General features: G+C 47.0%; 1 protein-coding gene across 1 annotated transcript in view; it reads right to left on the bottom strand.

The window, feature by feature from the left end:
• Nucleotides 1-1,328: 1,328 nt before the first annotated feature.
• GPT2 (glutamic--pyruvic transaminase 2) overlaps nt 1,329-24,814 on the bottom strand; it is a 35,220-nt gene continuing 11,734 nt past the window's right edge. The window contains exons 5-12 of the mRNA XM_043600804.1: nt 21,481-21,614; nt 19,148-19,391; nt 15,239-15,318; nt 12,968-13,104; nt 8,204-8,378; nt 6,566-6,721; nt 5,365-5,477; nt 1,329-3,866 (exon numbers count right to left, since the gene is read on the bottom strand). Of these exons, the coding sequence (XP_043456739.1) occupies nt 3,776-3,866; nt 5,365-5,477; nt 6,566-6,721; nt 8,204-8,378; nt 12,968-13,104; nt 15,239-15,318; nt 19,148-19,391; nt 21,481-21,614 (1,130 nt within the window). The 3' untranslated portion in view covers nt 1,329-3,775. The remainder of the gene's footprint in view (nt 3,867-5,364; nt 5,478-6,565; nt 6,722-8,203; nt 8,379-12,967; nt 13,105-15,238; nt 15,319-19,147; nt 19,392-21,480; nt 21,615-24,814) is intronic.

Here is a 24,814-nt window from a genome sequence, read left to right as displayed (position 1 = left end):
TTTCCTAGAAGTCCATGGCTCATGGTGCTTATCAAACATTTGCTGACAGCTTTCTAGGTGTGTTACAGCAAACCATACCAAAAATAATATTGAATAATAAGTCTTTTCTAACCCCTATTTAATAAACTCTCTGTATAATAGCTACACAAAGTTTAGTCTCCAGGCAAGTTGTATATGTTTCCATGTAAATGAATGATGAGGGAAGATGCAGAGAACATCTCTAGTTCCCTTGGTTATCAACCAGTAAGGACCCTCAACACACCCTAAACACACCATTCTCTCCCCCAGTCCTCTCTAAAGAGCCACATATAGTAAATGAAATCCCCTATCCTACAGAGAGCAGCTCCTCCAATGGCTCTGATGGGGCTGGTGATTCTAAGCCCCTCTTTGCCTCACCAGCAAGCACAGGGCCAGCCAAACCACTCTGGACCACAGAGACTGATTCAGGGAAGGACACGGACAAAGGTAGCCAATCAAAGTCCTTCCTTGGAATTTTTCAACGTGGAGCTGGACAAGACAGGCTTTGCATTTAACAAAGTGAACAGGAGAACCTAAGCCAGCTTCCCTCCAGGACTTCAATAAATTCCTCTTTCCTACTTCAGGCTATTCTGAGTAGGTTTCCATTTCTTCCAACTGAAAGAATCCTACTTTTTCCCATTTTCCAATTCTTTTATGTTTATTTAAATAGATAAATAAGGGGGTGAGGGGCAGAGAGGGAGCGAGAGAATCCCAAGCAGGCTCCATACTCTCAGCTTGGGACCCAATCCCACGAACTGGGAGATCATGACCTGAGCTGAAACTAAGAGTCGGATGCTCAACTGACTGAGCCACCCTGAGCCACCCAGGCACCCCTCCAATTCTTTTTTAATAAAAACATAGAAATTTTAGTTTTGAGTGAAAAATAGTTTTGAATTCAAAACCACACATCAAAACTGATGTAGATCTGGGAAAGCCTAGGGAAAAGGAATGAAATCCCTTGTATCAATGACTCCTTTCCCCCACTGACATTGCTGTGCTTCTCGAGCTTCTCCTGACCACTGTGAAGAGGATGTTCATTCTGATTCCACCAGACAGCCAAGATCTGTATTCATTTTAACAACATCCCATTTCAAGAATCTATGTTTTCCTACCTCAAGCAACAAAAAGCAGCTCAGGGTCCTGAGGATTGACACCTAAAAGGAAACGGAAGCTGAGAAATTGTGAGAGAAGTTTGTAGTATTTGAGGAAAATGTTCATTCTAGTGCTAGGACCATTAAATTACAAAAAGTGAAGATGTATAATTAGTGATATCTGTTTGACTTTTAAACTACAAGGAAAGTTAAACACCATCACCATTTTGGACATGTATTTTATTGTTCAGAAATTTCCAGCAGAGCTATCATTAAGTACCTTTGTCAGGAGATGCCTATGAGAATCTAAATTGGGAAACAGGGATAGGCAGGCCTGTCAGCTCTTCCTGCAAAATCACACAACACTGGGACAGCAACATGCTGGGCCTCAGGGTACGAGGTGATCAACCACCAGAGGTACAGTCTGGCATTCCTCATGTGTGGACCTAGATGAACAACAAAAAACTTTGCAGGTGTAGATTTAAGTGCGACCCCAAATGACAAATGACTTTCTCTGGCAGTACCCAAACAAGATGCCAGAATAAAGTCTGTAAAAAATCAAATCTATCATGATCAGCAATCCTACCCTGAATGAAGTTAACCTCCTAAACCAGCTGACCTATTACATTTTTATTTTAAAAGCAAACCAAGTGCATACAGCATCTTTTAAAAAATCATGTAAACGTTGCAAAGTTTTTATGTTATTTATAATCTGAAGAGATTTATAAAAAACTACTAGACTCGTTAAGACTACAAATACTAACCCCCTCATCCCCTCATGAAAAAAGCAATTGTTACAAAAATATAAAAAATAGACTAGCTTCTACTATGTAACCTCTCCACCAGAAACCTCACAACTCTGGGACACATTCTGGTTGATGTGCCATCCAACAAGCACAAGTGCAATTTTCTCAATTTTTAAGGAAGGAAAAGTTCCCAAACATTCCCTTTGTTACTGTAGATTGTGGCTACTTTCTTCACAGGAACTGTAATGTTAGCAAGTAGGGGCAGTCTGTAGTGTTCTATCATATTCCCCTGCACGGGCCCAAGCGTGGAAATTACAGCATAGGAGGCTGCCTTCAAAGTTCACTTCTCTTCATTTTTGTCTCTCCAGCTCCTTTGATTACAATTTGGGACTTGCTGGGCCCCCAGGCTCTATAGCTGGCCTTGGCTTCCCTCACTGCCCACTGGGGAAGGCCAATGGTAGGAAGGGTCTCTTAATGAAGGGGCTCTCAGATAAGCCTGCTGCTCCCATGGCACCCACTTGTTTTCAAAGTGTGGGTCAGGCCCTGACCCAGGTTTGCTAATGCCAGGGAAGCAGCAGGCCTGGTGGAGGATACTCCCCTGGCTGGAGACATGACTGATGCTACAGCACAGTCTGCAGAGTCTGGGAGGGGAGCCAGCAGCAAACGTGAGGCAAAACGCTTGGCATTAAGTTAAAATACTTTTATAAACTTCGAATCCAATTACATGTACTCGCCCACAGCAGCCAAGCTACCAGGCACTTTGACCAGTTATCAGCTAGGAAATGGACTGAATTTGATTTGAAACAACAGACACTACAGGAGGGGATTGTTTGGGGGAGGGGGAGGGGGCTTGATTGGTCAAGTCCTTGAGGATGCCCCTCCCTCATTTGTGGACATCTTCAGTGTTTCCTTGTCCCTGCTGTCACCAACAGAGGGTGATGTGTGGAAATCAAGCCCTTGGTAGAAAACAGCTATTGGCTAAGGGCAGGATGGATCCACACATCAGCAGGCAGAATGCCTCCATGCGACTGGGACAGGCTGTACCCTGTGTCCGTGAAGTCCAGGGAGACCTCCCAGATGGGGGTCCCAACCTAAGCATGCTTAAGGGAACGTTTCACCCCCAAAGCCCTCATTACCTGTTGCTCAATTACCTGTTGCAGAGTCCTCACTACCTGATGTGCGCTCCCAAGTGGAGACCTGGTTCAACTTGGAGCCTGGCTTGCACCCACTCTTCCCCTGCAGAACGCTTTGACTTGGCCATTGCCCCCAGTACCTGTCACAACCTAGCCTGGCATCTAGTCCAACCCACATGCTACTGCTTTCACCATTCTTGTCTGAGAGATAGGCTGTCTGCCTACAAGCCAGAATGGTGGGCCCTCTCTGAGCCTCTAGTGGACTTCCAGGCTCTCCTGTTTGAAGAACTAGATTTTCACACCGCTAATGGTTTTATTTCACAGATCACGGTGGTGAGTTTAGGATTTCCACTTCTTGCCATGGTTATCATACATTTCCCAGCACCTTCTTGTTTCTTCAGATCTGAAACATGTCACCCAACATACATACCCTGGTTGTTTTAAACCCCAAATAGCCTCTCCAATAGCACAATAATGGATTCAGAGAACACCGGCCACATGTGCTGAGCAAGTCCCCTCTACTTTGGTTGCTTAAAAAAACAAAAAACAAACAAACAAAAACAGGGCTTCTGAGATATCCCCAATTCACATTTGCTCAGAAGAGAAGTGCTCCCAACATCAAGGCACAAAGAAAGAAGTCTCTTGGGGCAAAATGACAACAAAAGCCACCAGTGGCCTTTGTGAGGCCTGAGGCAGAGTCGCTGGGGAAGGCAAGTTCAGTCTGGTGTGGGCGGGCCATCAGGAGGAAGGCCTGACAACTGGGTCTCCCTTTGGGCCCGAGCAATCCTCATGCGTACTTCTCCAGAAACTTTATGTGAAAGTCCTTCACCTTCTGTAGAACTGTTTTCAGCTTCTCCACCGGAGGGAGGATGGTCATTCTGTCAGGAAAGAAGATAGCATCAGCCTGGACATAAGTTGTTTTGGAAAAGGGGAGAGGAATGAACCTGGCAGCTCCTTCCTTCAGTTGCAGTTGTGACAATGTGGGCAAACTGTGGGAGGCGGAAGGCTTGTCTTGTCCACTGCGATAACACCAGCCCCTGGACAAAACCTGGAACTTGTTGACTTGTTGAACCACCTCCTGCCCGAATTTGTACATTTACTTTTAACTCAAGTAACATGTATGACCAAAAGCAGTAAGATGCCGGCAGCATTTAATCTCACTAACACGTCCACCCATTATCACAGAAGGCCCATGCAACATTCTGACCTGTGTATACAACTTCCTCTAGAGCATGACTTGGTGTTTCCTGCAGATACAGAGCAAGATGTTCTTCCTGGTAGGTGGGCCTTTTTAAAATTTCTCTTTTGGGGTGCCTGGGTGGCTCAGTAGGTTAAGCATCTGACTCTTGATTTTGGCTCAGGTTAGTGAATTCAAGCCCCATATTGGGCTCTGTGCTGACAGTGTGGAGCCTGCTTGGGATTCTCTTGTCTCCCTCTCTCTGCTCCTCCCCTGCTTGCTCTCTCTCTCTCTCTCAAAAAAAAAAAAAAAAAAAAAATCTCTCTTACAGTGAGAACCTCCAGTTACAACTCTCCCTCCAAAGAACTCCCAAGTTGCCATAGTAACTAATACTTCCTCTAATACTGTTGGTTTGCTTCACCACCTTAAAGTCAGCCCTCTCGATTTAACCTTTTTTTTGAATGAGCCGTGAACTGCCAAGGTGGACCTCACTAGGGTAGAAAGGCCAACCAGACACGCTTGTCCATCCAGGGCACACTGCCCACAACCTGAGTCAGGACTTGGCTCCAGGTGCTAACTAAGCTCATGACATTTCTTTTTTTAGCATCTGCTGCAGGAGACATCTGAGAGCACCAAGCGTGGAGAAGATGCTGTTCTGTTAGAACTGGCTTCAGTGGGGAAACCTGGGCTGAGCTGCTCCAGCCTGCTCTGCTCCTGGGGTTGCCATCCACACAGGGGCAGAGTTGGCACACCCTGTGAAATGTGTCATAGTAAGTGAAACCAATTCCATTGTTTTAGATGTGGCGTCTCTGCAGACTTTTGGATAAGCTACTGAGCACCTGGGTACTGCAAGCTGCTATCATGGAGTTGGAAAAGGACATGGAAATAAAGAAGAAAACACCCCACTGGGGACACTTCGGATAGAATGTGACAGATGGAGGCAATGGAGGGGGGGACAGAGTGGTCAAGGAGATGACCTTGGAATCTACCCATAGTTTTCCTTAATCCCCAGACCCAGGTCTTGGCTTGGCTCTGCAACAGGACAGAATGGGAGTGGGCAGGGCGGGTGGTTTGCCACAGTGAGTTTGGGGCTGCACACACCTCAGTGTCTGAAGCCAGCCTGTGTTCTATGATAACACAGGTTGTCTTTTCCAAGACAAACTTGGGACCAGTCCCCTGGCACAGAGAGGCAGCAGTACCTGAAGTGGTAGGTGCCTTCCCTCTGCCCGAAGCCGCTGCCAGGTACAACACAGATGCCAGTCTCCTCAAGGAGCTTCATGCAGTAGAACATGTCAGGGGCCATTTTATGGGCCTGTGGGAGCAGGGCAGGACTGAGAGTTCATTTACGGCTTTGCACTGCACAAACACACCACTGAACACTCAAAGTCAAATACAATGGAAATGGTAGGTTCTTTCCCGTGACAGGGCTCATCCACCCTCCCTGCAAGGACCAGGGTGGGACACTGGAAACTGCTAGAAGCTGGGGCCTGCGGGCTACTTGAGGATGGCCATGGGCTGTGGTACTTTGCTCTCTGCCCAGGACTGAGAGTCCCTTTCCTTTGTGCCCCACAGCCAGGCAGTATCTCCACAAGCTTTGATGGTGGTCCCCTATATATATGCCAAGCTGCATAACCTCTGACAACATGGCCCTGAGGTCTGTGCCCAGGGGGACTTTTAGGGAACAGCAGCTTGGGGGCTCTGTTCATAGTGCTTCTTGCACCTTGGTTTTTACAACCTGGGGTACCTGTTAAATGGCTTCTCGGGCACCAGGGATTCTGACTCAGCAGGTCTGAGTGAGTGGGGGAAGGCCCAGATTCTGAATGTTTAACAAGGTATTGAGGAGGTTTAAGGGACACAAGGACAACACTTTCAGAAACACTGCTCTGGCTTCTGATCCTTAAAGTAGGCAGATGTCTATGGCACGGCCTAAAAACTTGTTGCAAACACAGAATCTCGGCCCCTTCACAGACTTCCTGAACCATCACTGGCATTTTAACAAGGTCCCTAGGTGATTTTGTGTTGACATTCAAGGACTGAGAAGTGCTGCTCTAGGGCAGTCACTGTGCAGAAGAGATGGCTGTCACTGCTTCCCCAGCGTGGGTTCAGTTTTAAATGCATCATGTCACGCTTGGGCACCTGCCTTCAGAACACTGGAAGTAACAGAGCCCAGATCAGCACCACTCGCCTGGGGCTGACCTCATCTCTGCCCCTTCACCACAGCATGCTGCAGGGCTGGGCCTCCGGGGGCCCATCATCTTTATGCTATAAGCACCATCTGGCCGAGGGGTCCGAAAAATTCCGAGCCTCCAGAACCAGCACTTTTGCTCCCCAAGGCAAGAGCCAACCCCCAACCCAGCAATTCCAAGCGAACCCAGTGAGCCCCGGCCCAGCACCCCAAACCTGAGCTGCTTCCACGGCTTTGCTGGGGATGAAGATCCGAGGAAAGGCATACATAGCTCCCTGCAAGGGGTTGCAGTGAATTCCCGGGACTTGGTTAAACAGGTCTTCTGTCAGCTTAGCCTTTTTGGCCAGATTACCCAGGACAGACTCTTTCTCCTGATGAGACACAGAAAACAAGAGTCAGCACCTCTGGGCATCATGGAATGGCTCTAGCTACTGGAAACTGTCCCTTTAACAGGGGGGTGGGGGGGAATGGGGTGGCCTGGTAAAAAGCGAGCCTGTGTGTGCAGGAACACAGCAAATCAAGGAGGTGGGTGACACATTCCTCTGCAGGAACTTCTCTGGGTGCTCAGCCCAAAAGGCTATTGTGGGCCCTGAGGCCCATAAGTGCAGGGAGTTCTGGGAAAAAGGTAGGTCCTGGGTAACTTGTGTCATGGCTTCTATTCTCTTACCAGGAGGGAGGTTATTTCTCAAAATGAGAAAACCTCGTCCCTGCCCAGTGGTCTGAGTGGACCTGGCCCTGGATAGAGAGCCCTAGAACATGCTTCTAGGAGATGGCCCAACCACTTCATTTTGGGGGGCCACTTTCAATCCATGTGGTATGCATAGGGCATGTGACTCAGGCAAAGCAAATCACTGGCTGGCTCAGAGGTGCACATGTGTCAGTCCAGGACTTCTGCAAGTACTGTTGGAACAGGGGATGGAAGCTGTGGCCTGATAATGAAGGAAACATGGTCTATACACACAGTGGAATATTACTCAGCCTTCCAAAGGAAGCCCAGTCTAACACATGCTACAACACAGATGTACCTTGAGGACATTATGCTGAGTGAAATAAACCAGTCACAAAAGACAAATACTGTATGGTTCCACTTAGATGAAGTACCTAGAGTCGTCATGTTCATAGAGACAAAGTAGAACAGAGGTTAGTCACCAGGGGCTGGGGGGGGGGGGGTGGATGGAGAAATGGGGAGTTAGTGTTTAACAGGTATAGAGTTTCAGTTTGGGATGAGGAAAAGGTTCTGGAGATTGATGGTGGTGATGGGTGCACAACAATGTGAGTGTATTTTATGTTCAGTGAAAAATGATTAAAATGGTAAATTTTATGTTCTGTGTATTTTACCACAATTTAAAAAAAAATGTGAGCCTAGAATGGCTGGGAACTGACTGTTTGGTTACATGCCCCATAAATTCCTTTGTGTGTAGACTAGTTAAAGTCGGGTTTTTGTCACTTGCAATGAATGGAAAGGGTCTAACTGGATTACTTTGAGCTGTGAGAACATCTGGTTGGGCCAAAGGCAGGCCTATGGTCTAGAACCAATGCCACACCCATCCTTTTCTCCTTTTTAGTTTAGTAACAGAATCCTCCAGGGATGCCTGCCCATCTATGGTGCTCACAGGGGATGAAGGGGTAGGGGGTCCCCCACCCACATGCATGGACAGTCCTCCACTTCAGAACACAGCCCAACTACATTTTCACACTGAACCTCATGGGGTGGTTTAGGCATCAAGAGGAACCACGAGCACCCATCAGAGGTGTGGAGAGAGGCTGGCCATGGTGATCCTGAATACACCATGAATACCCATGACCCTTGTTGTGGCAGGGATGCAGATGGGCTACAGAACACAGCAACTCACCCTGTGGAACAGCTCAAAGGACTCCTCTCCAGGCACTGGGGGGTTCACAACGATGTCCATGGCAGCCTGCCCGGACACTGGCGGGCACAGTCGCACAGAGAGCAGCTTCACCAGCTGGCCTTTGATCTCAGGGTGCAGGTTGATCACCTCCATGTAGCCTCCTCGGTAGCCACACCTGCAGGTTGAAGATGGGGAGAGGACCCACCAGTCACAGAGAGGCCTCAATTAAATGCAATCCGGTCAGCCAGAATGTTCTGTAATCATCCCCATTCCTAATGCTGAGTGGTCAGATGTGGCCAAGTTCTTCCCAATGGAAGGTGAATGGAAGTGACATGAGCAAATTCCACATCACTTCCTTACAAGAAAAAAGTACGTGCTCTTCTTTTTCCTTCTTTTCCCCCATTTCCTGAGAAATGAGACACTGGAGCAGCAGCCTCAGTGCCAGAGATGGATGCCACATGTTGATATGGCAGAGCCGTCCTACCAGCCTAGTCCTTGAATGACCTTGTGGAGCACAGCCTATCCTGGACTTCCCCTACCTTTGGTCTGTTATGTCAAAGAGAGATCCACTTGTTTTAGCCACTATATTTTTGGGCCTCTTTGTTAAAGCCACTTAGCCTGAGTCCTAACTAATACACTAGCCCCTGTTCTAAAGGGGCACATGATTCAAGCCTGCACAGGCTCCAGGGGTAGGTACCTGATTCACTGGAGCTTATGAACATAGTCTGAGGACTTTTGCTGGAACTTTCTGCTTTCTGAAAACAAAGCTAACCTACAGGAGAGCAGAGCTGAGAAAGACAATGAGACAAAGCAAGAAATCAGGGACAGAGTCCTACTGACATCTTTAAGATTCCTAGACTTTGGCACAAAAACAGACACATAGACCAATGGAATAGAATAGAAACCCCAGAACTAGACCCACAAACGTATGGCCAACTCATCTTTGACAAAGCAGGAAAGAACATCCAATGGAAAAAAGACAGCCTCTTTAACAAATGGTGCTGGGAGAACTGGACAGCAACATGCAGAAGGTTGAAACTAGACCACTTTCTCACACCATTCACAAAAATAAACTCAAAATGGATAAAGGACCTAAATGTGAGACAGGAAACCATCAAAACCTTAGAGGAGAAAGCAGGAAAAGACCTCTCTGACCTCAGCCGTAGCAATCTCTTACTCGACACATCCCCAAAGGCAAGGGAATTAAAAGCAAAAGTGAATTACTGGGACCTTATGAAGATAAAAAGCTTCTGCACAGCAAAGGAAACAACCAACAAAACTAAAAGGCAACCAACGGAATGGGAAAAGATATTCGCAAATGACATATCGGACAAAGGGCTAGTATCCAAAATCTATAAAGAGCTCACCAAACTCCACACCCGAAAAACAAATAACCCAGTGAAGAAATGGGCAGAAAACATGAATAGACACTTCTCTAAAGACGACATCCGGATGGCCAACAGGCACATGAAAAGATGTTCAGCGTCGCTCCTTATCAGGGAAATACAAATCAAAACCACACTCAGGTATCACCTCACGCCAGTCAGAGTGGCCAAAATGAACAAATCAGGAGACTATAGATGCTGGAGAGGATGTGGAGAAACGGGAACCCTTTTGCACTGTTGGTAGGAATGCAAATTGGTGCAGCCGCTCTGGAAAGCAGTGTGGAGGTTCCTCAGAAAATTAAAAATAGACCTACCCTATGACCCAGCAATAGCACTGCTAGGAATTTACCCAAGGGATACAGGAGTACTGATGCATAGGGCCACTTGTACCCCAATGTTCACAGCAGCACTCTCAACAGCCAAATTATGGAAAGAGCCTAAATGTCCATCAACTGATGAATGGATAAAGAAATTGTGGTTTATATACACAATGGAATATTACGTAGCAATGAGAAAAAATGAAATATGGCCTTTTCTAGCAACGTGGATGGAACTGGAGAGTGTGATGCTAAGTGAAATAAGCCATACAGAGAAAGACAGATACCATATGGTTTCACTCTTATGTGGATCCTGAGAAACTTAACAGGAACCCATGGGGGAGGGGAAGGAAAAAAAAAAAAAGAGGTTAGAATGGGAGAGAGCCAAAGCATAAGAGACTGTTAAAAACTGAGAACAAACTGAGGGTTGATGGGGGGTGGGAGGGAGGAGAGGGTGGGTGATGGGTATTGAGGAGGGCACCTTTTGGGATGAGCACTGGGTGTTGTATGGAAACCAATTTGTCAACAAATTTCATAAAAAAAAAAAGATTCCTAGACTTTTTACTGATATTAATTTTTTTAAAAAAACCTCTTTGGTGAAAGTCAGTTCAAGTTTAGTTTCCATTACTCATCACCACTAGGATCCTGATATAGATATTTGATATAGACTGAAATCACAGGAAAGTAAGATGAAATCTGCAATGAGTTAAAACAAAAAAAAAAAACACAAAAACTTTCGAACCTGAATCTGCCCCAGCAGTCACACTTTCTGGAGCTGTACCTCCTTCTCTGGACTGTGATAGATAACGTTCAGACTAAGACTGCAGAAATGCAGACTCCCTGAGGTGGGTACCTAGTCTTACCTTCCTCTGTATACTCCACACCCTCAACCTCAGAAGACCTGACACAGTGAAACACTAAAATGCCACTGGAATTAGTCTGCAGAACTGAACTGGCAAAGGCCAGTTCCCATCTCATCTCTTGACTGGACTTTCCAAGGCAAGAAGATAAATTCTAGTATTGCAGAAAGGTTTCCCATAACAAAGGCTGAAAGAAACAACTTTCTGCTTAATCCTCTGCTGATGAGCAGAAAACCAAGTTGAGAAGAGCAGTCTAATCCCAGGTAATCAGGATCTGAAGACTACAGGTCATAACCCAGGATACCAATATCCAGCAGACTGTTAAAAACAATAATCAATAACACAGATGGAGACACGACTAAGTATGTGATAAAAACACCTGAGTTTGAAAAAAGACTTAATAGAGAACAGACTTGTTTAGAAAAAAGAGCTACATAGCACACAAAAGTCTAGCAGAGATAAAGCGCTGCTATTGGTATAGACCAGAAAGACCAGCATAAATTAACCCCTGCCTACATCAAATAAAGCCAGCTGGGTAATCATCCCCATGATGCAGCTCCATAGACCTGGACAAAATATTCCTCCAAGCTTCATGGTTCCATCGGCCTTCAGCTTAACAAGGGAGAACCTGACAGCTGGCGCATAAAAGAACCCCCACAAAGTTGGTGGATGAATGCCCTTAGCTGTAAACTCACTAGTCTTTCCTTCTCATTCTCTTCTGCAGGTTCCTCCTCTTCTCTCCCAGCTTCGGAGCAGTGAGGGCCTAAACCAGTCCCTGGTCTACCTAGGGTCTACCTCGCTCCTTGTGAGATGTCCAGGTTCAGAGATCTAACAACTCATTCACTGAACCTCCCAAACTTAAATCAGCTGGCTATCAGCCCTGAGCTGGGGACTCACACATCCATCTCCATCTGGACATGCAATGAGCATTTGCAAATTCAACACGTCAAAAACCCAACTCCCAATCTTTCCCCCAAACCTACTTCACCCACAGCCTTCCTCATCCATTGATGGCTAGCTACTTCATCCTTCCTGTTGTTTGAATAAAAAGCCTGGGAATCATTCTTGATTCCTCTGTCTCACAATCATCTTCTCCATCAAGCCACTCCTGTCCACTCTACCTTCAAATATATCCAGGATTCAGCGTCTTCTCCCCATCTCGATCCTGGCCCACGGTCATATATATACCTTGCCTGGCTATAACAGCCTCTTGACTGGTCTCTGTTCCTGCCCTCACCAGACAGCAACCAGACAGTGTCCAGTAAAACTTAAGTCAGGTGAGTTCATGCCTCTGCTATAATCCTCCAACAGATCCCATCTCACTCTGAGTAAAAGTAAAAAATAACCTAAGTAGCCCAGATGATCTGGTCTCTTATGACTTCTTTGGCCTCCATGTCTGCTACTTTCCCCCTCACTTACTCTTTTCCAGTTTCCTTGCTACTCCTTGAATATTCCAGGCATGCCTCAGGGCCTTCACACATGCTATTCTCTCATCTTAGAATGTTCCTCCCTCAGATACCTGCATAGCTCCCTCTTTCCTCCTCAATGACTCTACCCCCACCACCCGCATTCCCATTTCTTCTCTATTTTTGTCCACTTGACACATGATTTTATTCATTTGTCTACTGCCTCTCTCTTCACTAGAACATAAGCTGTTAGGGCAGGGACTGCTGTGGTTTGCTCACTGCTGTATCCTCAGTGCCGAGATCAGTATTGGACTCAGAGAAGGTCATCAAAAAGTATTAGCTGAATGAACAAATACAGGATTGAAGTGGACTCTCTGGCCCCAGTGCTAGGGTGAGGTACACATACAGCTTGGCCCTGACGCCATCTGTCCACTCAACCTGCCTTCTCCGGCCCCTCAGATTTCAGTCAATGTTGGAGCAACAGTAACCGGGCTGGCAGAAAACACTAGTGTTGGAAGCTGCTGTAGGTCCTGCTTTCATTTGCATTGTTTATTGCAGTCAGGTTTCTTTCAAGCATGACCTTATTTTATATGAGCCTCTGCACAAGGCTGTCCTGCTGTCCTCACATCACAGGGCTTCCCTTTGGGGAGATGTGGCCTGTCTCCTGATTCTAAGGTCAGCAGAGGCCATAGATAAAGGCGGCCTTCTCTGTCCAGGTTGAGTGTGGGGCAGGGCAGAGGGGATCTGGTATGGGGCAGGCCCAGAGGCAGTGGGAAGAAGGTGGGGGCCAACATACTCGCCCATGTAGCCCTTGGAGGTAGAGTGGAAGGAGGCGAGCTCCACGTTGCTGGAGTACTCAGGCCCCATCTCATAAAGCACCTTCTTAAAGGAGTGGAATTTGCAGTCCGGAGAGTACACATTGTCCTGGTACACCTGGGGGAACAGGGACACAGGGACAGTCACCCATATTCCCCGAGAGGCCTGAGCCCATGTAGGAAGGGCACAGGTGCTCAGGGTCAACCTGCAGTCAGGCTGTGTGCTACAAAGCCCATTCCAGGAATAAGGCAGATGTGCCCAAAGGAAGCTTGTGGAACACGCAAGGAGAAAAGCTTTGAGTTGTATGCCCACTTGATTTCTCCCATTCACCCACACTCACCTCCACCCAACTTTCAGATCTCCTTTCTACCTCATCTGACCAGTGACAATGTCAGGACTCCTACTTGCCCAAGCAAGTTTCCTCCCTGAATGTTTACTTCTTTCCATAAGATTAATAATGAAAGCAGTTCAGGGGCACCTCTGTGGCTCAGTCGGTGAAGCGTCTGACTGGCTCAGGTCATGATCTTACTGTTCAGGAGTTCGAGCCCCATGTCAGGCTCTGTGCTGACAGCTCAGAGCCTGGAGACTGCTTCAGATTCTGTGTCTCCCTCTCTCTGCCCCTCCCCTGCTCGCTCGCTCTCTCTCTCTCAAAAATAAAAATTTAAAAAGTTTAAAAAAATAATTGAAGCAGTTCATGGAGCTATCCTCTGACCTCCATACTTGAAGAGCTGAACGTGTTGCTCTCCTGGCTTTTTACGACACCAACCCCCTTTGGAACTACTGTTTTTCTATTCATTTCACTGCCAGCTTTCCCACTAGACTGTAGACATGAATGGCACCCACACATGCTTTGTTTTTCCCTGTCCACATATGCACACTCAGCAGGCAAGCACCTTCCTCTGCCCTTGGAGATGAACTTCCTCATGCCCTCCTCTTCCTGGACCTCAAGGGGAGGAGTTCAGTGCACGAAGTCACTCTGCTGCCCCTTCTCTCCTTTAGAAATGAAGATTTTTAACACCTGACACAAATATAACCCTGTATGTTAACTCTACTGGAATTTAAAAAAGAGAGAGAGAAAGGAAGATTTTTAGCCCATCTACTAATCATGGCAACAATTTAGTGGGTAAGTTATGTGTGTGTGTGTGTGTGTGTGCGCGCGTGTGTGTGCGTGCTAATGAGCAAAGAAACGAAACCAGGGTGCTAGAAGCTACCACTAACCAGAATCATGCAGAAATGAAGAAGTGAAATAGAATCTGACAGGCCTTGAATTTCTTCCTTGCAAAGCAAGAAAAAAATGGGGAGCCTTGGCTCCAGAACTGGGGTTCAAGGAGTGGCAACCATGAAATTAATTAAAATTTCCCCACCTCCCTTCACAGGCTGCAGTGAGGACTAAATGAGACGGTAGATATGGAAGCACGGGAGGCACAGGAACACAGCATTATGTCCACCCAGCATCCACTCTCCCTTCCTGAGAGAGAGTCCCCTGATTTCCTCTCGGGGAACACTGTCCCTGCTCTTAGGGAAGACAGCTTGCCCCTTGTATGGGGCCTGGTCAATGTGCATATTGCAACCATCAGCCACAGTGATTGGTTCAGCAGTGGGTGTGTGACCCAAGCTGTGTGATTCAGGCTCAACTCTGAGACTTTTGTTAGAATCACCAGGAAGAAATTCTCTTTCTAGGCTGGGAAGATAGCAATGTTGTGAGGCCTAAGTGGAAGGAGAGTGAATCTGAGGGATATGGTTTGTGTTCCTGAACTTAGCCCCACACCTTTACCCCACTGTTGTTTTTCAAGTTTATTTATTTATTCTGAGAGAGAGAGAGCATGACCAGGCAGGAAGGTGAGGGGCAGGGGGGAGCAGTGGCAGAGAGGGAGGGAAAGAATCCAAAGCAGGCTCCACTATCAGCATAAAGCCCAATGCAGGGGTCTATCTCACAAACCTTGAGATCATGACCTGAGCCAAAATCAAGAGTCACATGCTTAACCTACTGAGCCACCCAGATGCCCCTCTTTTAAAGTTTAAAGTGGTTTGGGTTAACTTTCTGAAATTTATAATCAAGAATCCAACCAAATAGAGGGATGATTTAGGTCACAGTTTCACAAGTTGTTAACATCCTCCTCCTTGGTTAGAATCACTCCTCCAACACCTAGAAATTTCCCTGTGGTACAGAACAGTCAGGCCTGGCTCCCTCCCCCTGGAAGACAAAGCTCAGCCTCACTCCTCACGGAGGAGAGAGCTGGGCAACTCTTACCTCATCAGCCATAAGAAAGAGCTTCTCTTCCCAGGCAAAGTGAATCACATCTTCTATGCACTTTCTGCTTTGGACCTGACCTAAAAAATCCCCAACAAAACCAGAATGCAGTTTGTAATGCTGTTTAAATTGTCCCTAGGACAAGAATCCCACCCAGAATCACTCAGGTGTCCTGTGTTCCTGCATGACCCTTAGGGACCACCCTAGTTGCTGTGCCTAATAGGGTGTAGTCAACCTCTAGGGACTCCCAAGTCTTAGCCCCATCTGTCTGACTCACTTATGCCAGGTATGTGGAGGGAGAAGTGTTTCACATTCAACTTTCTTGTTATTCTTATGAGAGGTGTGTGTGGGTGGGTCGTGGGTATGTTTGTGTTGGAGGATAGTATCTTAAGGAGCAGGAAGGGGTTAAATCAATCATCTCTGAGCCCCCCTTACCACACACCAACAGCAACCGACGAAGAGAATCACACTGGCTGATGGACAGTTACCACAACTTCCCAGAGAGGCACACACAAGTTCCATGAGGCAGGGACATGGTCTGTATGGCTCATTGGGTATCCTCAAAGCCCATACTCAGCAGGTGCTCGGTAAATATTTGCAAAGTAAGCACAAAATGAACAAGCCTGTGTGCCAGCTCTGGTGTCTCCTGTTCGTGGCCATGTGGGAGTTATGTATGTATCACTGATGATGACGGAGAACACTCAGCAGTCTTCCCTTTTAAGGTCTACCCTTGAGCAACTTGACTCAACACAAACAGTGGAAATAATCAGCACCCGTTTAACAGAAATGAGCACAAATAGCAAAATATTACTCTACCAGGTCACCAGAAATGCCATGGGCTTAGACGGGGAAGAAACAAATGCAGCAAGATGGAAATGGAAACTTTCCCCAGTGTTTCCTGAGACCTGCTATGGGTGTGGCACTGGGGGTATCAGCGGTGCTCACATACCTTCCAGAAAAACACCCAGAATCCCCGTAAGTCAGAATACTTACTGACTTAGTAAAGAAACAGCATTTTTAAAGACGTATATGTATGTGTCTCTATGCATATCACATATAACTCTGTACGTATGTGTATATGTATGCACAGGTACTATTTATATACATAGAATACGTTACCTTTTTGTTAAAAATAAAAATACCTATAGTCTTCTCTGTGTGAAAATATCAAGGACATGTATGGAAAAAAATAGATATATCTTATAAGAGCACAGTATGATTCAGCCAGGATCTCGGCTTTGAACTATCTAAGCAATGAACCAATTATTTTACTAAAGCTCAATTCCTTTGTGAAAGGTCCAGCTTTTTCTTGCCAAGCAAGCACCAAACCAGGCTTCCTCTGAAGTTCAGGGTTCTGGGATTCTGGAAAGGAGACAGCCCGGGATTCTACAAGGAACCAACTACTCTTCCCACTGACAGCCAGGTGCTGGCTCCCCAGGGGGCTGAGTCTGCCTGCAAACCCTACTGGGCTTGCCCTTCCATGCCTCTGATACCACAAACTATCCTGTTAGAATGCAAGCAAAGATTTGAGCAGCAAGAATATCAAAACCATGTGCATATAATGCCAAGGAGAGTGCAAAAAGGAAGTAAACAAGGACCATGGCCTCAGAAAGCCTGCAGCTCAATAGAGGGAACAGACACACTATATGTAAATAATTCCACTGATGTGTGCAACGCAACCCTGAGGATAAGGACAGAGCTTATTTCTCTCCAGTGTCTGGGAGTCACTCAGAACATGCCTCTAAGCCAATGGGTGGACAAATACATACAGTGTTGTAGAAGGGACAGTCATAAATGGCTTTAGAAGGCCAAGGCACAGCTGTGCCCAGCAGGGGGAGATATGAGACCACCTCATAGAAGGGATGGCTTTGACACAGAAGGCTGGAGAGGGGTCTTCCAAGTGCCTCTCACCCAGAGGCCAGGCCAAAGGAAATTTCCCACAACCCAAAGAGAAAATCTGTTGCTTTGTTTGTCCAGTGTCCTTCCTTCCTTTGAGTGACAGAGCTCAGCTATTCTATGGGGAACTGCTTCTCTTTGCACTCCAGCAGGGCCAAGGGACACAGACCTGGCCACAGTCTTGGTGATTTGACTGGTGCAGGAATGGGCAGATGACCTAAGCTGGGCCAAAGAGAGTCTGGCCTGGAATTTTTGTTAAAACTATGGGTGAGGCTCTCTGCTGAGGTTGCTCAGCTGGTGGGCCATGGCTGGAGCTGCTGAAGGTCACACCAAGGACAGATCCTTCCTGAGAAGGACTCCAACGGAGACCTGGGAAATGGACCGAGGTTCCTATGACAATGATGCTGATTCAGGTGTGCTCCTTCACCCCTGGACTTTACAGTTCTATGACCCAATTGCAATCTTGAGCTGGGTTTCTATCTTAGAACCCAGAGGCCTGGTTTAATATCCCAGTCCATTTTGACACCTTTTAGCCCAAGTGGTCAGTGTGTGGTCCAGACAAGATATATGGCCATCACAGGGAGTTTTTATTTTTCATCCCCCATCTTCCAAGAGCTCACCAATTTTCACACATTTCAGACCCCAGAAAGCAACACCAGCCTCTGCCCACTTACAGTTATTCTAAAAATTACTCATATTAATATACACTCCCATGATCCCTTTACCTAAAATAGTAAAGTCTCTGATGCAATTATTTCTTCCCAGAAAACCAGGTGAAAAGATATGCATAAACACCTGGCCTTAAAAGTTACCAACCCTCTAATATAAACTAGGTATACACAGTATTTCCCAAGATGTAGGAACTGTTACTTCAAGTTGGGACCAGCAGCAACAGCATCACCTGGGAGCTCATTAGAAATACAAACTCTCATGCCCCAATTTAGCCTAATTACATCAGAATCTCTTGGAGCGGGGTCCAGCAGTTTGCTTTTTAACAAGCTTAAGTCTGAGAACCACTGTCCTAACGTGGTGGTTCTCATCATCAGCTGTGGGGAATATTGATGCCTGGGCCGGATCCCCAGAGATTCTGGGATGCAGCCATGACTTTGGCATTTTTAAAAGCTCCTTTTGTGATTCTAATGTGCAACCAGGATTGAGAACCCAGCTGTAGTCATTTTCCTATTGCATTAGAGCTAGAATCTGCATTCCTACCCCCAGGGAGCTGATGTAAATAAATGAGTGTTACAGCCAGGCGCACCCATTTTCTGCACTCAGGAATTCAAGTGGTGCTTTCAGCTGATTGAAGCATCATTTAGTGTTCCAAAGAAGCAGATTCCACAATCAACTCCAACGCGTTTTGGCCCTGACCCAATTTATCTCAACAAAGGAGGAAAGAGGAGCCCTTGTTCTCAGCATCCAAATAGCACTGGGGGCAAATGAAGCCAGCAGCCCAGAAAGATCCAAACATGCAGGGCTGGACTTTTTTTGTTTCTTTTAAAGAAAAATATGCAAAATTAGGCGTGCTTTTCAACTTCTGGAAACAGGTTTTTTCAGTTTGTTTGCTTTTGTTTTTAATATGGCATTTCCTTTCCAGGTCTCAAAGTACACAGTAACGCTGTGTTAAAGAAAAAAACGCACACACCAGCATTCTGAAAACTGGTTCAGAAAAACAACTAGGAGTAAAGGTAAAATGAGGCCTATGATTAATGGTGATGGGTTGTAAGTAACCTCAAGGAGATTCTTTGCAAATGTAAGAATGGGAGAAAGAAAACAAAACCCAAAAAACTGGTCTTAATAATAATGCAACCCTGTCCAAAACATATGCCCGCATTTGCTCATCTCCTACGGTGGCCCGTGGCAGATTTTATAGCTTTATGTTAACAAATCTGGAAATAGATTGGGAAAGGGGAGCAAAGAGAACGTCACATTATTTAACTCTTTCGTGTCCAGACCTGTAGTACACCGGCTGCCCTGCCCCTACTCCCCAATAAAGTGGCGAAGCGAAGCACAGACCTGTGGGGTTCCCGGGGTTGATGATGCACAGCACCTTGGGGTCACAGTGGTCTTTGGCCTCCTGCACAGCCCGCCGGAGCTCATTCACATTTAGGGCCCAGCAGTTCTCCTCATCCAGGTAATAATTCACCTGGATGGCATCGAGCTCAGAAATGACAGCCGAGTAGAGGGGGTATTGTGGGATGGGGATCATGACGCCAGTCCGTGACTTGCCGCCCCCGGAGACCAGGATCTTCAGGATTGTCTGCAATAGAGAAGCCATGTCTTCCAAGAATACTGCCACCCTGCACCCTTTGGGGGCTGCCAGGCAGATACTCCGGGAGGCCCCACCTCTAGCCTTTCACCAGCCACCCTGCTGCCTGCCTGCAGTGCAGCCCACATGAGCCCCTTGGCTTCCCTGAGCCTCACTTTCTCCATGTGTAAAATGAGGTCTGCTATGAGGAATAAGCAAAATGAAATGCTTTAACGTTCTCAGCACAGTAGTTAAAAGACTCAATGCTTCTACTTTTTAAAGAGGTCTTCTAAAGCAGTGGTCTACAAACTGGCCGTCTCGGAATAATATTCTGACCTCAGCCCTTAAGCTCATTCCGTCTGTCCTGGTGGGGATGGGCAGTGGAAATCTGTCTTGTTAGTAATTACCATTGTCCAAGGTTGGACAGACCCCTGAACAAAGAAAGGATTGTCAAACTGGGAGAAAATACCCATCTACTATCAGCAGGTGGTGCTTCAACCTGGTTGTCTCCACAGCTGTGTGGGCTCAAGGTTTGCAGGACTCCTGAGAAACCAGGTCATGTGAGGTGTGGACATGGCAGTAGTTCATAAGAAACCCTCTTCTGTCAGAGCCCCCACCTTACACACAGGCTCAGTTCCTTGCTGCAAGAATGCCACCAAATTAAGCTCAACAACTTGATTCTTTTCCCTAAATCTTGAAGACACCTCCCTCCCCTGCTCCAGGACCTCTGCGTGTATGTGGGTTTCTCTGGGAATTACAAGGGGCTCTGACAACAGAACACAATGGAATATGCTGCGGTTGAAGACCTGAGCCTCAACACTCGAATCCCAAATTCCACAAGAGGCTGACTTAAAGCCTGCAGACCACTTAACGTTACTGGGCCTGTTTCCTCACGGTCTCCAGTAAGAGTTTAAAGCATCTGAAAGCTTTTGGGAAAGGATGAAAGCACTCAGTAAACATTAGAAACAAGAGCCTTGGAGGTCAACAAAGATAACCGTTTAAAAGAAAGATCAGCACACACTCCCTGAGGAGGGAAAATAAGTGAACTGAAGGCGCCTAGCACTGATTAGGCACAGGAAGAGGCATGCTACATGGGAATGGACCACAGGTCCCTCAGACCCAGGACTTCAGGCCCCTTCTGCTAAGCACACTTTAATACCAGCCCCTCTTCACTCCATCCACAGCTGACCCGCAGCCCAAGTCACCTCTTCCCCCTCCTAGTCCTCCTCATCCCAATCATGCCCCTTCCCTGCCAAAGTTAAAACTTAACACAAATCTAATTATCTCCATGTCCTTACATCACTCCCCTCACCTTCAAATCCTTCAATGGACATTGTTATTAGGACAATGACCTAAATCCTCACATGGCCACAAAAGCCCTATAGGACTCAGGCTCCAGTTGCCTCCCTAGCCCATTTCTGGAAACTGGCCCTTGCTACAGGTGCTCATTCACTTCATCTCTCCATTTCCACACACAAAGCCTCCTTCCAGCTCACAGCCTCTGCACATGTTGACCTTCTGTCCCAAACACACGCTGACCCCTGCCTCCCCTATTCACACCTACATATCCTCCAGATCTCTGCTCAGCCATCCTCGTAGAAACATTTCTGCCCCCAGACAGCCACCCCTGCCACCTGCTGCCCCTCCTGTAGCATTTTGTCCTGTTCACTCAGAAGAGAAACTGAAAGCGTGTGATGAGACATTTATTTGATATGAAGGCTAGTCTGATCCAACACGAGTATGTAAACAGAGGCCAAACGTGTTTGGTTGCCACCATCTCCCCAGCACCTGGTACAGTGTTTGGCAGAGAAGGAACACCAGTATGTACTAAGTGAGAGAAAGGCTAATGCACCCTTGAGTGTCCATGGCTCTTCTCCAGCTGGATCTGCAGGTGTGCACTCTGGAGGGAAACCAAGGCTGCAGGAATATCCAGCTTCAAGATGACTGAATGGGGTAAGGACAGCAGGATGGGGGACACAGCAGGAACCAGAGAGTAGCCAACCCCTCCCTCCCAGGCCCATCCCCCTGCTGGTAGGCTCACACGCTTAGCCCTAGCATGCAAGGCTATTCTTCACATGGGTGAATATTAGATAACACGTACAGAAATGCCATCACTGGCACCAGTGGTCAGGTAAATGTTGTCTGGGTCTGCAGGCACACCGCCATCTCTCCTGGTAATGTAGGCAGCCACGTCTTCACGGATGCAATTGACGCCCTGGCTAGCACTGTAAGAGCCTGCAAGACAGCAAACAAGACAGTGACTAGAGAGGCATGGTAACTGGTGCTATGGAGTCAGTGAAATCTATATAATTAGCTAGGGTGGGGTTGGGAAGGTCTTGGAAGGGACCCAACTCCCACTACTCTAGGCTGTGGAATGGTGGCAAGCTGTTTAATCACCTATCCGGGCTTCATCCACCCACCCTCTCATCCAACCATCCACCTGCCATCCATCCACCTGCATATTTGTTAATCTACCCCCCCCCCCCCATTCATCCACTCAGTATTCACTGAGAACCCATTATATGTCAAGCATTATTCTAGGCCCTGGCTTCCAATCAGTTAAATGTGCCCATACCTGTTTTATCCACCCTTGTGGGATTTATATACATTCTACAATAGTATAAATCATTACAGCTGGGCTTGCTATGTCTTTATCACCTCTGCCTACACACAGTTCCACAGAACCTGGAAGAATGGGTCAACCCAAAATGGCACCAGCTGCCAGCCCCAGGAGTCCAGAGCCCTGATCGGTACTAACCACAGATCCCTGGGGCTGCTGGGCATGACTCCCCTACCCCCACCCATGTCAACAATATCCTTAGGCTATCATTTGGATTAAAATCCAGACTACCATTTACATTTAGTTCAAAAACAGGCAAAACTAATTTCCGGTGCTGGAAGGTAGAAGAACAGTGGTGACCACTCTGGGGGGTGGGGGGGGGTGGTATGACTGCCAAGGGGGCACAAAGGAGCCTTCTGCAGCACTGGAAACGTTCAATGTCTTGATCTGGGTGGGGGTTACACAGGTGTGTACATGTGCAAAAACTATTTGAGCTTTACATTAATATTTGTGCATTTTACTATAGGTTTGCTATACTTCAAATAAAGAGTTTGTTGGGTTTTTCTTTTTCTTTTTTTTTTTTTTTAGGTCAAGCCACTATGTTTTTAGAATGAATTTGGAAATAGGTAGCTGCACATGCACAAGATCTGGTAGGAGTCTCAAAATGGTGAGCTGAACTCTCTGGGGAAGTGAAGAGGAGGCTGGGGGTCAGAGGTGGGAGGCAGAGTTTTCATTCTATATCCTTTGATACCATTTACATTTTATACCACATTTAAGAAGAACCAGCCTATTCCTTCTAAGTCTACTGCAAAACCACCACCAGGAGGCAGGATGGGGCTTCTTTGGGCCTCAGTGGATATCAGTCCAGGCCCTGCACCCTGGAGGCTCTGCTGAAGAAGGCCAGGCAGGCTCTGCCTCAGCCTCTGTGTGAAACTGGCTCACACTTCCCCTCTGACAAGCTATAAAATGGAGGGGGAAAAGAGGGGAGGCTGGGCCAATTCTCTAAAGTTCACAAGGCAAACATTAACATGTATCAAATCTGGGTGGTAGGTATAAAGTCTTTTGTTACATTACTTTGGGTATTCTGTTGCATTTGAAATATTTTGTAAATTAAAACAGTGGGGAAGTACAAATGCTGGTGTTAGAGAATTCTCCCTCTACTGAGTGACTTACTTATTGCTGAACTCCCATCCTCAGAAACTTGCTAGGGCTCCCTATTTTCCTAAGCCTTCTCTCAATGCTCTCTTCACTCCATGGGCCATTCGCCATGGGATGAAGCCTCCCTTCCTTCTTGCCTCTAGTTCATCCACTTCCTTGAATTCCCAGGCCTTCTGCCACCCGCAAATGCCCTGTTCCAGTAGGCCATGACCTTCCAACCCTTTTCCTTTAACTTTTCTGTTATGCTCCAAACCACACTAGTCCTTCAAAGCTCTAATCTAGTCTCTCTCCAGGGGGCCTGTCATAAAGATACTGCCCCACCCCCAGCCTCTCTCCTGACCTGCAATTTCTCCAGTTATTTACGAAGCCCTGCCTCCCCATCTTGAATATAAGTTCCCTGAGGGCAGGGGCCGGATTCTTCTGTGCATCTCTGCTACAGCACCTATCCCCCTGCCTGGTCTACCCCAGCTTGGGACCCACTGCCCTCAGGCTGATGGCAACCTGCCTCCCATGGCCTACAAACTGGCACCATCACCACTACCAAACTTCCCAGCCCCATCACATACCGCCCCATCCAGACCTCTTCACTTGATCACCCAGTTCTTAAACCTCAGGGCCTTTGCACACACCATTTCTTCTGATGCATTGCAGGTTCTCTATTACTCACCCTCCACATGAATTTGAGAGGTATTTGCTCCTTAAACCCTCCCTGGACATTAGAATCCCTTGTTAAAGCCCCATAACTCTCTGCTCTTTCTCCAAGAACTCATGAAAACTAGAACATTTTTTGTTGTCAATTCTTTTTAATGTTTGTTTCTCCCAAATTTGACAGTGAGCTTTGTGAGCATGGAAATTCCATTCACCTGGTTCACCAGTGTCCCTCAATGCCTAGAGCGTGCTCAGGGAGGACTAGATAAGGGCTAGATTCCACCTTAATCCTACCTAAGATCCAAGATACAACTTGAGAGTGGAATTACTTGTCAAACAGATAATAAAGGAAACTCTAGTAAGAAGTAATTTTAAAGGGCATGATAAAAACATCCGGGTGAGCTTTAAGACCTTGTATGTGTATTTAATAATCCCCACTTGGGTCAGGGTAGCCCTGGGTACTGACATTTTCTATTTCCTTTACCCTTATGGGCAGGCAGGTTGTTAGGCTGCCCAAAGCTTAGGTGACAGAGCACCACCCCCTGATGATACTGCCCTGCCCTCAGCAATGGACAGGAACTGGTAGCAACCTCCAGGGACAGGGCTTCTCCATACCTGACAAGGGGGGTTAGCACATATCTCAACCTTCTTCACAAGCCTAGGAGATGAGTACAAAGTATTTCCTAGTTCAAGGATGAGGAGAGGGGCTCAGAGAGCACCTACCTCACCTATCCTCATAAGGTCCTCAGAAAAAACTCAGTGCAGGTCCCCAAAACCCCAGAGGCCAACTTTCTTCTTGCTACAATACCCCAAGAGGAGACTCACAGGAACATGGCTTCTCAAACTCCTTTCCATAGCCTGGCTGACAGAGTTGCAAAACTTGATGAAGTTTCCTACATGAAACAAAGAACTCCTCCCCCTTCCCCAGACATTCCCACCAGACACACAGAAGGCAAACACTCCCTCCTCCTCTCTCTCCTTGCAGCTTCCAAGAGTCTTAGGCCCATGGCCAAGGGGTCTTTGAGAAGCGCCTTTGTCCTCTGGGCTGGGCAGAGGGTGCAGAAGGAAA

Source organism: Prionailurus bengalensis, chromosome E2 (genome assembly GCF_016509475.1).
Source record: "Prionailurus bengalensis isolate Pbe53 chromosome E2, Fcat_Pben_1.1_paternal_pri, whole genome shotgun sequence".
Taxonomy (NCBI): domain Eukaryota; kingdom Metazoa; phylum Chordata; class Mammalia; order Carnivora; family Felidae; genus Prionailurus; species Prionailurus bengalensis.
The sequence above is the reverse complement of the archived record's forward strand: the minus strand, read 5'-3'. Positions and strand labels throughout refer to the sequence as shown.